The following is a 17,459-nucleotide window of genomic DNA, read 5'->3' as shown; positions in this document are numbered from 1 at the left end:
ATTAGAACACCTTAAAACACTTCTGGAAGAATGTAAAATATTGCAGTCACTTTGGAACAGTCTGGTAGTTCCTCAGAAGGTGAAAAGAATGACTACTATTTGAATTAGCAGTTTCACTTCTAGATATATACCCAAGAGAAGTGAAAATATGTGTGTGTCCACACAAAAACTTAAATGTGAATGTTCATGGCAACATTTTTCTTAATGGCTGAAAAGAGGAAACAACTCAAATGTCCATTAGCTGGTGAATGGATAAATAAAATGTGCTATATCTATACAGTGGCGTATTATTTGTCAATAAAAAGAAATGAAATACTGATATATGCTATAAATTGGATATACCTTGAAAACATGCTAAGAAGCCATATGATTCTATTTATATGAAATGTCCATAATAGGCAAATCGAAAGAGACAGGAAGTAGATTGTTAATTGGAGAGAAAGCAGTGAGTAACTGCTCAATGTACAAAATCTAACCAGTTGAAGTTCCAAAATAGGAAAAAAAAAAAGGGAAGGGAAAAAATAAAATAAATATTACCTAAACATTTTCCTAGAATGAAAATACTGATTCTTTTCCACATCGAAAAGATCCACTAAATTTCCAACAGCATGATTTAAAAATGATACATGCCATAATAATCCAGCATAATTTTTTTTTTTGGTAGCAGCCATTAGGCCAGCAACGGTAGTTTAGACTGGCTGAAATCCAAACTTGATGCAGTGCTGTTACAAATAAAAATAACAAAGGGGTTGAATATTTAGCTCGTTTGTCATTATCTTACATTCCTTTATGCATCCAGTGAGCCAACTCTATGAGAATTTTTTCTATCATTTCTAAATTCATTGATAACTTCTACTTGTAGTAACTGATCACAGTGCAGCTGTCATATCTTCGTTCCCCATCAGGCATCTAAGGTTCATCATCTTCTGTCCCATAATCCTTACTTTTTTCAGAGTACTTTTGCCATGTTTCAGGAGCCAGGATTGTTATAGCAAATCCTACTTCCGATGCCAACTGTTTTAGAATTTTCCCCAATACCACTCGGGTAAAGTGATTCACTAGATCAGCTCACAGGACTCAGAAGAGCTATTACACTTGTTGTTATGGTTTATTATAGTGAAAGGACACAGATTAAAATGAGCAAAAGGAAAAGGCATGTGGAGCAAGGTTGTAGGAGTCCTTTCTCAGTGGAGTTGCATGGATGTGAGTAATTCTCCCTGCAACTTTGTGTGATGACATGGACAAAGTGTTGTCATTCAGGGAAGTTCACCTGAGCTTGTCCACCATTTTTATCTGGAGTTAGTCACTATGCATGCGGGGCCTCCTCGACTGACCAGCTACTTAGACTCGAGGTTCCCCCAGAGTAAAAATGCATTCACCATGAATCACATAGAATGAACTCTCTAATGAAACTGATACCAACTGGCCCAAGGCCGCAGGCACACAAACACTCTTATCAGGAAGAATATTCCAAGGTCTCAGAGCTCCTCTTCCAGGAGTCCATCAGGGACTAGTCCTGAAGACAGACGTTTTTGGGAATGTTCAGAGTTTGTGCAACCTTGGCCTGCTGAGTTAACCCTTTCTTGCATATTTGTCTTGTTATTCTATTAACAGCATCTTTTCAAGAACTTAAGCTCCTAATTTGATTAACTCTGTTTTATCAAGTTTTCTTTTGAAGTTTGTGCTCAAATATAGGAAATATTTGCCCAACTTAAGGTCATAAAGATTTTCTTGCATGTTCTTTTAGAAATTTTAAAATATTAAATTTCATATGTAGATCTATGATCCATTTTGAAGTAATGTTTATATATGAAATGAGTTACTGGTAAAGGTTCATTTTTTTCATGTAGATATGAATTGTTTCAGCACAAATTTTTGAAAGAACTATCTTTCTCTTTTAAATTTCTTTTGCACATTTATTGAAAATTAATTAACCATATGTGCGTGGATCTATTTCTAGGTTCTTTATTTGTTCTCCATTCTGTGCTGTGGATGTTTTTCTTCCTTTGTTCTGTGTTTCTGTCTTTAGGCCAATACCACGTTGTTTTATTTACTGAAGCTTTATAATAAGTCTTGGAATTAAATAGTATGAATTATTTAACTTTGGTGTTCTTTACCAGAATTGTTTCATATTTTCATATAAAGTAGAGTTGGCTTGTCATTCTATCCCATAACAAAGTGTACTGAAATTTTGACCAGGATTGCGCTGACTCTATAATTTAATATGAAGAGAATTGACATCTTTAACATATTGAGTCTCAGTTTAGATCCATGAGCACTATATGATCTCTGCATTGATTTAGGTCTCAATTTATTTGGTATTTAAAAAATTTACCAATATTTTATGCTTTACTATAACAACAGACTAAAAAAGAAAAAAAAAACTTGACCATCTCAATGAATTCAAAAAGAATAAGTGACAAAATTTAATATTCATGATTTTAAAAAAAGACTTTAAAAATTATAATAGAACTGTGCAGGTATTGTACATGTTTTGTCAAATTTACTCCTTTAGTATTTCATATATTTGATGCTATTAAAATATTCTTTTTTAAAATTTCAATTTCCAGTTGTTTATTGCTATTGCACCTACTAAGCATGATAAACCCCTTTATTCTAGTAGCTTTTTTCTAGATTCTCTGTAGGATTTTCTACATAGCCAGTCATGTCATCTGAGATCAAAGGCAGTTTTACTTTATCTTTGCATCTGAATGCTTTTTATATCTTTTTCTTGACTTATTGTGCTATTCTGGAACTTAGTAATAAATAGAATAAAAGTGGTAAGGATGAGCATTTTTTCCTTGTTCTTGATCTAGTGGATAGTATTCACTCTTTTACGATTAAATGCGATATTAGCAGTAGGTTTTTCATTGATCCCCTTAATTAAGTTGAGGAGATTACCTTGTTACAATTTTTGAAGTCTTTTTTTAAAAATCATAAATTAATATTGAATTTTGTCACATTCTTTCAGAATTCATTGAGAAGAACAATTTTTTTTTCTTTTTTGGTCTGTTGATATAGTACATTACATTGCTTGATTTTTAAAATTTGATTTTGATTGTTTATACATTCCTAGGAAAAATTCCACATTGCTATAATGTGTTAATCTTTTTTTATTTATTGATGGACTTACTAAAATTTTATTACGATTTTTGTGTCTATGTTAATGAGAGATACTGGTCTGTGGTTTTCTTGTGACATCTTTGTCAGGCTTTGGTATCAGGGCAATACCAGCTTCATAGAAAAATTGAGAAATATTCTATTTTTAAAATAATTTGTATAGAATCAGTATTATTTATTCCTTAAATGTTTGTTAAAATTCCCAGTTGAAGCTCTCTGGGCCTGGATTTTTCTTTGTGGGAAAATTTTTTAATTACAAATTCAGTTTCTTTACTGCTAGTCAGGTTTTTTGTTTTCTCTGAATGAGCTTTGGTAGTTTGTGCCTTCAAAGAGTTTGCCCATCTTATCTAATTTGTTAAATTTATTGACATAAACTGTTCAGAGTGTTCCCCTATTACCATTTTAATGTTTGTAGTAATGTCACCTTTTTCATTCCTGATGTTGGTAATTTGTGTCCTTTTTTTCTTTTGTAAAAGTCTGGGTAATTTTATTGGCCTTATCAAAAAATCAACTTTGGGTTTCATTGATTTTTCCCTATATTTCTTTTTGCTTTTCTATTTCATCGATTTAATGTTCTATTTCATTGTTTTATCATTATTTTTTCTTCAGCTTAATTTTGGTTTTACTTGTCCTTTTTCTAGTTTCTCATGCTTGAAGCTGAGGTCATTAATTTGAGAGCTGTTTTTTTTTTCTGACATGGACTTTAGGTGATGTAAATTCTCAGCTGAGTCCTGCTTTTGCTTCATCCCAGAAATTTTAATTTTGTTTTTATTTTTAGACAGTTTATAATAACTTTTTATTTGCCTGTTGATTGCTTCTTTGACCCATGGATGTGTAGAAGTCTGTTTTTAGTGTCCAAATATTTGAAAATTTTTTTCATTGTTAGATCATATTTAATGTAATATCAATATGGTTGCATTGAAATCTGTATACTTAATTTTTCCTTCCCATTTGTCTTGTCTTTTCTTTGTTCCTGCTTTCCTGTCTTCCCACTTTCTTGAGTTAATTGCGTATTTTAAAAAATAAACCTACTTTATTTACACTATTGGCTTATTAGTTATAGCTCTTCATTTTTTTTTTGATTGCTCTAGTATTTATAACATACATCTTCATATTATCACTGATTTAGATTTAGAAAAAGCTAACGGTAATCCTCGACATCAGGAGAATGGGACACTAGCTCATGTTTTTAAAAACAAAAAGATATTAGAAAAAGTCTAGAATTTATAATTTCCTATTGCCACACGGTGAGCTTTGATTTTATTTAAATATCTCAAGTATGCTCCTTCCTTTAGGCCTTTCTACTTAAAATTCTCTTTATATGGAATGTTCTTTTGCTAGATAGTGACATGGATTATCTTTCACCCTCTTTCTCCTGTTAAATTGTTAACCTGATCAGAGAGGTCTTTTCATATCATACTACGTATCGTACATGTCATACTTGCTCTCCTTTTTGTATTCTTAGTTTGACTTATTTTTACTTCATGGAACTTATCACTCGCTGGAGTTATATATTTGCTTGTTTGTCTGGATTTTCCTTTGTTTTGTTCACTTTTGTATCCTTGACTCTTTCAACAATGCCTGGTTGTCAATAACTGATCAATAAATATTTGTTGAATGAATAGTATTCATAATCTACCTGATTACTGAATACTCACCATTAAATTGCCATTCCGTATGAAATTAAAATTTATAGCTTGAAAATTCCTAATTATGTTTTTGAATTTAACAATAAAATGTTAGAAAGAACTTAGTACCTGGTATATAGCTCCCTTTCAGAGACTTCTTGCTCAGTTGTTTTGCTATTCATTTTGGAATACAGATTTTAGAATTATGTAAATTATACTATTATTCAGAAATATAACTATTTATAGGATTAAAGACTAAGCAATTAATTTCAGTTATTTTGTTTTAGTTCCAAAAATTGAGACATGATCTTGAATTGGTACTTTCTACTATTCAGTCAAAGAATGCAAAGTTAAAGGAAGACTTGGAAAGGTATATTTATATTATAATTACCATTAATCATTGGTATATGTCAAATTGGCATTAATGTTTTATTAAGCTATTGTTTGTTTTGTTTTTCTATGTTTAAAGGGAGCAACAATGGTTGGATGAGCAGCAACAAATATTGGAATCTCTTATTGTACTACACAATGAATTGAAACATCAGGTTGTGACAGTTTCTGAATCAAGGTATTATTTTTGTGTTCTAGGTTTTTAAACTAGGAGAAAGTATTTTCTTTTTTGTTACATGAAATACACAGATGAAAAGAGATATATTTACAGGAAATTGTGAGTCTTATCCTAACTTTTGCCATCTGTTAATCACTGAGTGACTTGACTTTTATTTTCCTTATATGTTAAATAGAGAATATTGCTTTCATAAAACTGGTTGTATTTGGTTTGAGCAAATGAACTTTGGACAGAGTTTTTGATTGGCCTTATAAGTAACCAGTTACATACACTTATGTATTTTATCAGTGAAATATTTCTCTCAATTTTTTGAAATCTATTAGGATCTTTAATGAGCTGAAAACTAAACTACGTGATACAAAAGAATATAAGGAGAAACTGTTGATTACCTTGAGTGAGTTTCTAGAAGACCACTTTCCTCTGCCTGATAGAAGTGTTAAAAAGAAAAAGGTAAGTTTTAGAAGAGATATTCATGTATTCATATGTGAAATAGTTTTAGATAGGGTCAAATATAAATTTTATGATAAATTTTTATGTTATACATTTCAGAGACACACACAGATAGATACATGTAGAGAAACAGCTTGTCATCACATTTAAATATTGAAAAATTAGAAGCAAGCTAATTGTTCAATAATATAGTACTAAATTCATTTTTTTATATTATGTTCATATGATGGGGAAAATGCAGCTTTTAAAAATAATGTATTGAACACTATCAAAGGAGTTAATGAAATGCTCACAATTTATTGTTAAATGGATAAAATACAGATGGTTAAATTGTGCAAGTCTAATTTATACCAAAACATGTAATAGTGCTCATGTCTGGGGGCTAGGATTGTAGGTGAGATTTGTTTTCGTTTTTACTATTTTCTAAATTTTTCGCGAACCCATGTAACTTTTAAAATAAGAAGAATTGTTATTTAAAATCTGTTAATGGAAGGTATTGACTGTTTTAATCGTAATTAAAATTGAATAAACCTTTCCCACCAAAGCAAATAAATATTTTATTGAGTGACAGTAGATTGGGAACAACTACTTTAATTTATTTTTAAAAACAGTATATTGTATAATAAAAGTTGTGCAAGTAGAATAGGCATTGAAACTGGTACCAGAATGATCTTTCTAAAAATATATAGTTTAATCATTTTTCAACATAAAACTTTTGATGGCTACTTACAGGATGAAGGCTATAAACTTCTTAGAGTAATGAATTTATGTGCTGGACTTTGTCTATCTCTTTAGCCTCCTTTCCAACCTTTCTTTACCCATCTCTTGCATGAATCCATTTAACCATACTATTATAGTTCCAGTAAGTATGCAATGATCCTAAAAGAAAACAGATACTAAACCCATGGACTTTGGTTTTAGAGAGGATTTTATAAATTTGACCTCAGAGGCAAAGGAAGTAAAAATAGATGCATGGGACTATATCAAACTAAAAAGCTTCTGCACGGCAAAATAAACCATCAACAAAACAAAGAGGCAACCATCCAAATGAGAGAAGATACTTGCAAACAATGTCTCCAGGGACTAATATCCAAAATATATAAAAAACTCATACAACTCAACGATAAACAAACATTCCAAATAAAAAATGGGCTGAGGACCCGAACAGAAACTTCCCAAGAAGACAAACAAATAGCCAACAGACATATTTGAATATGCTTAACTATACCAGTTATTAGGAAAATGCAAATCAAAACCACAATGAGATGTCACCTCATCATTTGTAAGAATGGCTCTTATCAACAAGACAATAACAAGTGCTGGAGAGGTTGTGGGGGAAGGAACCATTATACACTGCTGGTGGGAATGTAATTGGTACAGCTATGAAGGTTCCTCATTAGAATAGAGTTATCATTTGACCCAGCAATCCCTCTAGGGGGTATCTACCCCCCAAATTTGAAAACATTTATCTATAAAGATATATGCACCCTGCTGTTCAAAGAACATTATTTACGATGGCCAAGACATAGAAACAATGAAAGTGTCCTTGGATAGATGATTAGATAAAGAGGATGTACAATGGAATATTAGTCGGCCATGAGAAAAGATGAAATACTGCTATTTGCAATAACATGGATGGATCTTGAGATAATCATGCTAAGCAAAATAAATCAGAAAACATTGAGAACCATATGATTTCACTCATATATAGGATATAAAACAAACAGCAAACAAACAAGACAAACAAAAACTCAGATACAGATGACAGTTTAGCGGTTACCAGAGAGAAAGAGGAGAAGGAGATTAGGTAGATAAGGATAAAAGAATCAAATATATGATGACGGAAGGAGATTTGACTTCGAGTGGTGAACATAAAATGCAATATACAGATGATGTATTGAATTGTACACTTGAAACTTATGTAATTTTACTAACCGGTATTACCCTAATAAATTTAATTTAAAAAAAAGTATGCATGGACGTGCCACTTTTTGTGCCTTATACATTATATTCTCTCTGCTTACAAAACATTTCCTATCTGGTGAGGATAGCAGATTCCTGCTACAGCAACTCAAACATCATCTTTTGTGTGAAGCATTGAGTGAAGTTTAAGTTCATTTTATGAGCATTTATTATGTAATTTTGTAGTAATCATTTATATCTATCTCCCTGTTTGTGCACCATGTACAGTGAGCTCCTTGGTGTGTTTAATTCATCTTTGTGTCTGCTATCTTGCCTATCTATTATAGTACCTTCTAAGGTCATATTTATTGAATGACTGTGAGTATGTATACTAGGAAAAGGAGAAAAAGTTCTCTTGGTTTTCTTACATTCTGTTTTTTTAATTCTCTTTTTTTTATAACTATCAGTAGACTCTACATTTGTCGTGGACTATGTCTCCCATTCTGTTCATTGTTATTTATACCTATTATTCATTTCTGAATTGTTGACCTTCTGTTAGTCTTCTTGTTAACCATTTCATTAAGTTCTTGATTCTTTACCTATTACTACAATAATGTTCCAGTAACTTACTAACTTACTGTCTGTTTTTCATCTTTTCTTTTAACCTATTCTTCTCCACTAATAGAACGAGAAGTTTGAGGCATTGTGAAAAAGGAAGCTTTGATTACCAGAAGTCATCATGGGTTCATTAAGTCTTGTTTGATAAGCTCACTATTTTTAATGAAATATATGAACTATCGATATACACAAAATGATAGATTACATTCTTTCTTTCTCTCTGTCAAGTAATAATACTGGATGTATTATACTGGATGTATTAGTGAGCTCAAGCTGCCACAACAAAATACTACAGATTAGGTGGCTTAAACAAAAGAAATTTATTTTCTGACTGTTTTGAAGGCTAGAAGTTTAAGATCAAAATGCCATCAGGTTTGGTTTCTACTGAGGCCTTTCTTCCTGGCTGATGATGGCTGCCTTCTGACTGTGTCATCTGAGAAATCTTTCTAAACCTGTGCATGTATAGAAACAAATGGAGTGATGGATGAGTGGATCAATTTAATTTTGTATATGCTAGTATAAAATAAGTATTAGAGATAATTTTACTTACATTCGATAGATGAAAAATGAGTAAAGTTGAATTGGTGAACTCAGATAATTATTATTATTATTTGCTTTAAGTGATTTCACTTCTGGAGAGATCCCTAATATAAAGAGAACAAATTATGGAAAACAAAAGATTTTAATAGTTTGTATAATTTTATCTTTCAATTTTAGGCAGTGTTCTTTGACTCCCTGCTATGAAAGATGAGGAAATTAATATTCTTCCTCTTATACTCTCGTTCCAATTTGTGTTAATCTATTTGTACTTTGAGAGGTTTATAGCATTTATATTCTGTTTCAGTACCATAATTCATGTATATGCTTAGTCTTTATTCTACATTGTATTGGATTCAATGATTATCATCTCTTACCAATCATTTTTGAATTTTTAAGTTTAATTCATCACTTGATTTGATGGGTTTCTTTGACGAGTAATTTGTTCAAGAAGAATTCCTGGATGTTTTAGTTTTTTTAATTTTTGAATGCTGAAACTATTTTGTTTGCCTTTATGCTCAAAGGATACCTTTGACACATTTTTAAAAAATCTCAAGATTTCTCCATTCTGAGATGGAATGTGCAGTGGAGGAGTCTGAGGCCAGTCTATAGGTTGTCTTACTGCTTCTGAATGTATGCCTGGAGAGTTCTTTATCTTTGACCTTCAGTAATTTAACAGGATATGTCACAATGTTAAACATTTACTAGTAGTTTTGCTTTGAAGCTGATATATTGTTTCCAGGGGACAGATTTATGTCACCTTTTATTTTATATTGCTTATCAAATCTTTATGTTGAAACATTTTTTCTTTGTTTGCTTTCGTTTTATTTTTCTTCTGCATTTTCTTTTTTTGTCTCAAATCTTGTATTTTAATCCATGCCTTGCTGCTTATTTTTTTATCAATTCTAAAGTTGTGTTTGCTTTCATCACTAGTGAATCATACGCTACCTTTTATTATTCCATTTAGTAAGGTTTTAGTGGTCAGAAGATTTTGAGATCCAACTTTACTATTGTTACTCAGGAATCACATTTATTTTTGTCAGGTTTTTTTTTTTTTTACTATTTCTTTAATATTTTTGTATTTCTATAAGATTTTACAAGGACTCTTAATCTTGGAATGGAGAGTATTAGCTGTCACAATAGTTGGTGACTTTGCAATTAATTGAATGTCTGAACTCAAAAGCTGCTGATTAGGATTAGTATAATCTTGGAGACTACTAGCAATTTCCCTTGGAGCCTTGTCCTATTGAACATTCTAAATAGTAATTTGGATAAAGAAGTAGAACACTTGTCTTCAAGTTTGGGAAGATATGAAACTGCAAGGGCTAGATAGTAAATATAGGGGATGACAATTAGGACTATTTTTCAACTGGCTAGGGACTAAGCCAAATAAAATAGAATGATACTTAGTAGAGGTACACTGAATGTTTTTCTTGGATTTAAAACATTAAAGAATGATGACAACCTATCTTAGCTAAATGTATGAAAAGAGATTGGCACTTTAGATGATAGTATGTTCAGATAGAGGTCAGCAGGGTGAAATAGATGTTCAAAAGCTAATGTAATCTTAAACCTAATGATAGAATTCCAGCATATAAAAATATGGAAATGAGTCTTTTTATCTTTGGTATTTGAATCAGGCCTGTATCATTGTGGAGACTGGATCCAAAAAAGACAAATTAGAGCACATTCAGAGAACATCCATGAGACCAAAGGGCTTATGAAAAACAATTGAAGGAACTAGTGACGATTAATATGGAGAAGCTTGAGGCTCATAATAGCTGTCTTCAAATATTTGAGGAACTCTTGCATGGAATCATGAAATGAGATTTATTTTGTGTCATTTCAAGGAAAAAAGAATCAGTGAATTGAATTAACATTAGGAACTGTCAAGAACTATAGAAAGACGAACAGGTCTCCTTGGGAAGCAACTTTCCTCTCCTGAAGCTGTATACAGCCTGTAATGTCCTTTGAGATATTTTGATTGGGAGGTTCAAACACTAGACTTTTATATATGAGTATATATAATATGTGTAATATAGTTTATCACATATATTTATAGTCTGAATTGTATCTTCTAGTAATTATGAGAGATTTCACTGTCTTAGAAGTTGTTTCATTTTCATGAATCTTACTGTTTAGACAGATTATTTACTTTCAGTATTCTTTTTAAATCACCTAATTATAAATGTTTGATTTTAGTATATCTTGTGCCACTGCATTTAAGAAATTAATTTTTGAAGTTTTGTAATACAGTATAATCTGCCATTGGCAGAATTGAAATGTTAATTCTTTGTTATTCACATTTCTCTCAAAGAAAAATATTCAAGAATCAACTGCACAGCTGCTAACACTACATGAAATGTTAGAGGTAAGTGACTTGTGTAGTTGTTTTGTCTTGAAGATGTCACTTAATTAGTGATTTGTAAACAATTATACACAGGCTTGAAAAAGAAAAAATACTACTTTAGTTCTTAAAGTATACACCAATCTTTATTAGATATATTAATTTATCTTTCGTATAAAATTAGTTTCTGTTTTCTATACAGTACTAGAAAGAATATTGTTTAAAAGGACATGAAATTAGTCTCTTAATCATCTTCCCAAGATTACTTAAGAATATTTTTATGCTGTTATTTAGTATTTACACAGTGAAACTTTGTGCTGTTACATTGATGGTATCTAGCTGGCATTCTATCTGTATTCTATCAAAAATGCGTAATGGAGGTTACAGAAATTTGTGCACACTTTTTCCTTAAATAACAGCCTCTTTTTTCATAAATGTAAGGACTAAGCAATTGCAACATTTTCTGCCTAACATTTACCTTTTTTTTAAACAAATGTCTTTGACCTTTTAAAAAAATGTTTGTGAACGTCAGCCAATTTTGAAATATGTTAAATATTTTAGATCTTGATATGACAATCTATTGCAAGTTGGGTGGAGAGGAAGGTAAAATAGGTTATGAAGAAGGGGCTATTTAACAAAAAATAGCATGTTTTTTTAAAAATCATTGGTAAGTTTAGAGGAAAGAGTGATATCAGAAAACTTTTTTCATTGTAATTTTATGAATTGAAAACTAAAGTCTCTGTTTTCATCCAGTTAAGTAGTTTTGGTGCCTCAGGATGTCTTAATAGAGAATTTGGAAGCAAATACAAATATATTTTAGATTTGTGATTGGAATCTTTTAACATATTGCTAGTTATTCCAGTTTACACTGAAACTAAGAAACTACTGTTTCTCATGGATGACTTAACCTTTTTTAAAAGTAATAGTTGTCAGATATCTGGCATTTATCGACAGTTATTAACTGGGAAATACATGTGTAATTTTTGAATAGTACACTGAGATCTCATCTAAAACTTAAAATTAGGAACCATTTTTGTCTCCAAGACATATTATCAATGATATAAGTACCAATATATAAGCTGCAAGTTAGTGAAAAATGAAACAATATACCTGTTCATTTTAAAGTTGAATTTTTAGCATTTAATTATTTCTGGCATCTACTAGAATTTTAATTAATATAATTGAAGTCAGAAATGAAAAGATTTTTAAATTATATCAAGATAAGCAATTGCTCTAAAATAGAAATAGTATTTAATTTTTTATATCATTATACCTAAAAGAGTGAGACTGAAAGATTTTTTTTTCAGGATGTGTACTTGAACTATAGCTAAAGTTCATGATAGATGAAAATTTCATTTCGAGAATTGAGATATTGGTATTATTATGATGTGATTGAGATGAGAGCTTTAGTTTCATTGTATTTCTATAGTACTTAAATATTTGTATAAATTATGCTTTTTCTTTTCCATGTTTTTAAAAATAATATGTTTTAATTAAAGCTTTGACCTGGCAATTAAGAGATAAGAAGTTTAATCCATGATCTTCCACTAATTATGTTCTCCTTGAGGAATCTCTTAACCTTTCTGAACTCTGGTTTTGTAATTTGTAAAGACAGTGTGTGGTAGCTGAGGGTGCAGAGTAAAACTTGATATACACTTAGCATTTTTCAGTATGTGTCATACAACATTAGTATTCAAGGAATTTTTACTGTGTGTTTCTTGAAAAACTTTTCCTAATGCCCATGATTTAGAAAAGACATGTGATTCTTAGTGCACATTAGCATTCTTTCCCCAGTTTATTAGATTACAGAACCCTGTTTATCAAGACTAAGAACATCCTTAGACCAGTAGAATGCAATTTGAAAAATGTTGACCTGTATAATTTACCACAAAGTCTCAAAACTTATGTTCCTAGTTGTAACCTCTCAATATCCTTAGTGAAGAAATCAAAGATATTCAAGATGAAGTTGCAGGAAGTAATGATAGAATTATTTTGAAGATTTATCATGATAGGTGTTTGGGGGTTGGAGGCCACAGGATTGGTGATTTCTTTTTCCTCCAAATATTAAGACATGCATATTAAAAAAAATTTTTTTTGCATGTTTTGTTGAGTATTTAAGTTTCTTATTTTTTTTTAACAAGTGGTTATAACCAAACTTCTAAAGAAATTATTAATTCCAAGAGAAGTGGGAGAATTGTAAATATCTTTCAACCAAGTTTTAGGAAATGTTTTCAAAGTTAAGATGCAGAGATTCATTTTCTCTGATATCTATAGTCTTTTAAAAAAGAAAATCAGTTATTTAAATTAATACATAGAAATTTTGTTATAAACAGTTATTCAAAGAAAGACTATTCTTTGGTGAAAAACTTTATTAAAAGTTTTATTATAGCTGTATAAACTTTTTCCCAAGTAAGGTATATTTTGAATGATATTTTTCCTAGATTCTTTTAAATAGATTATTTGATGTTCCACATGATCCATATATCAAAATTAGCAATTCTTTTTGGCCGCCTTATGTTGAGCTGCTCCTGCGTAATGGAATTGCCTTGAGACATCCCGAAGATCCAACCCGGATAAGATTAGAAGCTTTCCATCAGTGAAAGAATGGTCTCTTTTTCACACAGTACTTAAAGAATCTTGTCATTCAAGGATAATGGAAACACTGAGTATTACTTGGATAAAGAACATTATTTGGAAATCAAAGCACATAGTCCATCTCCCTTTTATCCTTAAAATGACATGCTGCCATCTACTATTCATTTAAAAATGGTCCTTTCACATTCTGGTCAGTGCATTGGTGTTTTAAACTGAATGGACAAAGATACTCCTAATGTAATTTTTTAAGTTTATGAGTTTCTTTTATGCATTTTGAGTTCTATATATTTGGTGCTTACCTTCTTAAACTTAGGAATTATAAGAGAAAGGCCATTTAATTTGCTGATGGTTTTAAAATTAACAGTATCTGATGTAGAAGGAAGCATAATTTAAAAGTATTTAGTAAATCTGTTCCATATATACTACCTTATTTCTAGATTTGTTAAAAATTGAAACAAAAAACTAATGGATAGAGGTAATAGAAAACTGCATTTTAATATGTATCATAATAAGTGATATAAAACCATTCTTGATTCTGTTATTACTAACAAAATTGTGTTCATAAAATTTTGTTAATCATATGACTTTTCTGTAAATAAAATTCTCTTATCTAAAAATATCTTAGCTTTTTTGGTAGTGTGGCATGATATCTTTGTAAACTAAGTAGACTTTGATAGTTGGATAAATGAAGATATTATAAGACTCATCAGCATTACATACAAGCTAAACTAGAGAATTCCAAACACATTTAGAATCCTAAGTTTTCTAAGAGAATTTAATGTGTACTTTACGTTTGAAAATGCTTTCTACTGTATAACATTTAAGTTTCTTGATTACCTTAAATACTTCATCTTTTTAAACGTAAGCAAGTAATATTCCAAGTATACCATGTCCCTTCTATAGAAAATACAAATACTGTTATATTTTAGAGCATGTAAGTTCCTTTACAGGAACATAACATATACGAGTACTTTAGTTGGGAGTCAGAGGAATGAGCAATTCTTTATTCCTTGAAGTTACTGGAGAAATAGTTCTGTCAATATGAGCCTGACAATAATTCTACACAGCAGGTCACAGTGTGCTATTGTCCATGGACATCTCTGTGTTGCAAATTACAGAAAGAGATAAAAGCAATAAACAACTTGATTTATCTGGCGAGTCTTCACATTTTACAGATCTACTGATTAAGAAAATTTTACTACAGTATCTTGTATAAGGCTCTAAAGAAAACTGTGATTGCATCCTACTTTAATTCATTAACCCAGGCTTCTTACATAGATTATTTGCCCACTTTTGATCTCAATCACAAAGTAAATTATAGCAGAATTAGTCTTGATTTGCACTCCATCTAAGCTTACATCTCTTGAAATTTTTTATGGTTTTGAGCACATTGGTGAAAATGTTTCAAGTTCCGAAGATCTGTATGTATTTTCATTTTTCACTGATTTAAGGAAATCACTGAAATCTATAAAACTTAGAATTTATTTTTATTTTACTAAATATGATAATGTAAAATATCTGAAGGTAATACCACATTCTAGCCTTCCCATACCAGCTGGTGATGTTAGCTTAACTTAAAAATTTGTTTTAGTCTGTCACAAAATATATTTAACTTTGTATTGGCTGATGTGTACACGTGGATTGATCTGGGAGAATTTAAATCTCTAATTGAAAATTTAACCCAGTTGAATAGGACCTTGTTTAGTCTTGTCCTGTGTTTTATATGGTTATACATCAGTATTAATATGTCTGACTCCCTTGGTTTTCTTAGTTTACTTTTTATTTATTTAGCTAAATTTTAGTTTACTTCCTGGTTGCTTTTTACCAAGAATTATATTTTTTCAATTACTACAACATTTTACCCCAGCTTATTTTCTGGTAATTACTAGTAAATAGTTAATAACTAAAATAAGAATGGTAAATGAAATGACCTATTGCCCTTTTGGTATTTTCTAATCAAAACATTAGAATTTTTATGTTTGCAATATCTACTGATAGACTATTTTTTCTAAAAATATAGTCTATTAATGTGTTACACCAGTTGTTAAATGCACCATATCAAATAATTTATGATTGTTGTTACATTTTATGATGTGAACTCAGAAACATCAGAGTAAAGTGAAAAATTGAAATCTATTAGCTTGTTTTAAATATTTTTCATAGTTTGTTGTTTGTTTTCCACCCTCATATAGGTTGAATTTCCCTTTTTGTAGCATTCAGAGATTTTAATTTTTGACTGATTTTCCATTATACAAAAAATGAATGCATTCTTTCTTGAAAAATTATTACAGACATTACAGATAAATCTAAAGTTTTCTTTAACCACTTTTCCAATTTGGGTCCCCCCTACCAATGATGTTACCACTGTTTGATACATGCTATTAATTTTCATGTTATAACAGAATGTAATAACATCCATCTTAAATGAATCTTGTTTTGTAGTAATCACAGATGCAATTCACATCATGGTGGATTGTTCCATATCTGTTCACTATCCTCATGTAAAAGTTCTACATTACAATGTTTAATGTTAATGTAAGTCTTTAGTATAACAACATAATTCGAATTGTTCAATTGTATTAATTTTGTGGAAAGATAATTATGGTTAATTTAATTTTAAAATGATTTCCTAACCTTTCTGAGTAATAAATGACTCTTTTGAACCCCAGTAATGCTCTTTTCTTTTAAACAATATAAGAAGCAATATTTGCCAGCCATTTTGATATATACATGAGGCATTTGGAATCTGGGCAAGGGAAATAGAAATATGTGATACAATCATGGATAATTCATATGGGCCAGACTTACTAACATAATGTAATGAGAAAGAAATGCTTGCATTTTCTCGAATGCTTGAGTAATGACCTATAATACATTTATGTGTTTAGTTATTATGACTTACAGTACTAAATTAATTTCTAGTTGGTGGCTAATTTGGGATACCTATTACAAAGATGGAGAGAGAAGAATCTTGTGTCTTAGTAATTTTGGTTTTTGGTTTATGTTATTCCTGCTATTTATTAAAAGACGTACCTAAAGCGTTAGGTCCCTGTATTCTCTTTTAATTGTACTTCGTGTCCTCTCAACTGTACTATGAAGGTAAAATAAAATCTTTTATTTTTTATATTTTTTAATCGAACAATTGTTTATTCAAAAAACAGCAACAATGTATTTTGTGATTATAGCTTATGGATAAATGAAGTGATTGACAATATATTTTTTTACCTTATTTACTCGTTTTCTAACACTCTTTCTTTCTTTATGTAGATCCAAGTTTCTGACCTATATCATTTTCTTCATTGTGAAGAACTTTTATTCAAACCATGTCTCTCAAGAGAAGACTATTGGCAACAAAAATACCTCAATTTTTGTAGTGAAAGTCTTATTTTCCTTCAGTTTAGAAGAATAATTTCACTGCTTAAGAATTATAGATAGGTTGGTTGATTTGAATTTTTAAAACACTTTAAATATTTCACTCAACACTTTTGCTTTCATGATTTCTGAAGAGAAATCTGGTGTAAATATCGTTAGTTCTTTGTTTTAAGGTTTTTATTTCTCTGGCTTCTTTCAGTACTCTGTCTTTGTTTTTCTGTAATTTCAATATGATAGGCCTATGTGTAGGGGTTTTTTGTTTTTTTGTTTTTGTTTTTTTTTTATCCTGCTTTGTGTTTTCTGAGCTTCCTGGATTCATGCC

General features: G+C 30.3%; 1 protein-coding gene across 7 annotated transcripts in view; it reads left to right on the top strand.

Moving 5' to 3' along the window:
- The window catches only part of LOC120608233 (A disintegrin and metalloproteinase with thrombospondin motifs 6), a 289,732-nt gene that overhangs the window by 16,874 nt on the left and 255,399 nt on the right, over positions 1-17,459 (top strand). For 4 of the 7 annotated variants that reach the window (XM_039870050.1, XM_039870051.1, XM_039870052.1 and 1 more), the window contains 5 exons: positions 5,036-5,118; positions 5,218-5,316; positions 5,640-5,766; positions 11,141-11,194; positions 13,612-16,809. In XM_039870050.1, the coding sequence (XP_039725984.1) occupies positions 5,036-5,118; positions 5,218-5,316; positions 5,640-5,766; positions 11,141-11,194; positions 13,612-13,770 (522 nt within the window). In that variant the 3' untranslated portion in view covers positions 13,771-16,809. Of the gene's footprint in view, positions 1-5,035; positions 5,119-5,217; positions 5,317-5,639; positions 5,767-5,865; positions 5,933-11,140; positions 11,195-13,611; positions 16,810-17,459 lie in introns of those variants that run through there. The other 3 variants (XR_005654357.1, XM_039870055.1, XM_039870023.1) reach the window with 3 other exon arrangements.

This window comes from Pteropus medius, unplaced genomic scaffold (genome assembly GCF_902729225.1).
Source record: "Pteropus medius unplaced genomic scaffold, Ma_sr-lr_union100, whole genome shotgun sequence".
Classification (NCBI taxonomy): Eukaryota; Metazoa; Chordata; class Mammalia; order Chiroptera; family Pteropodidae; genus Pteropus; species Pteropus medius.
The sequence above is the reverse complement of the archived record's forward strand: the minus strand, read 5'-3'. Positions and strand labels throughout refer to the sequence as shown.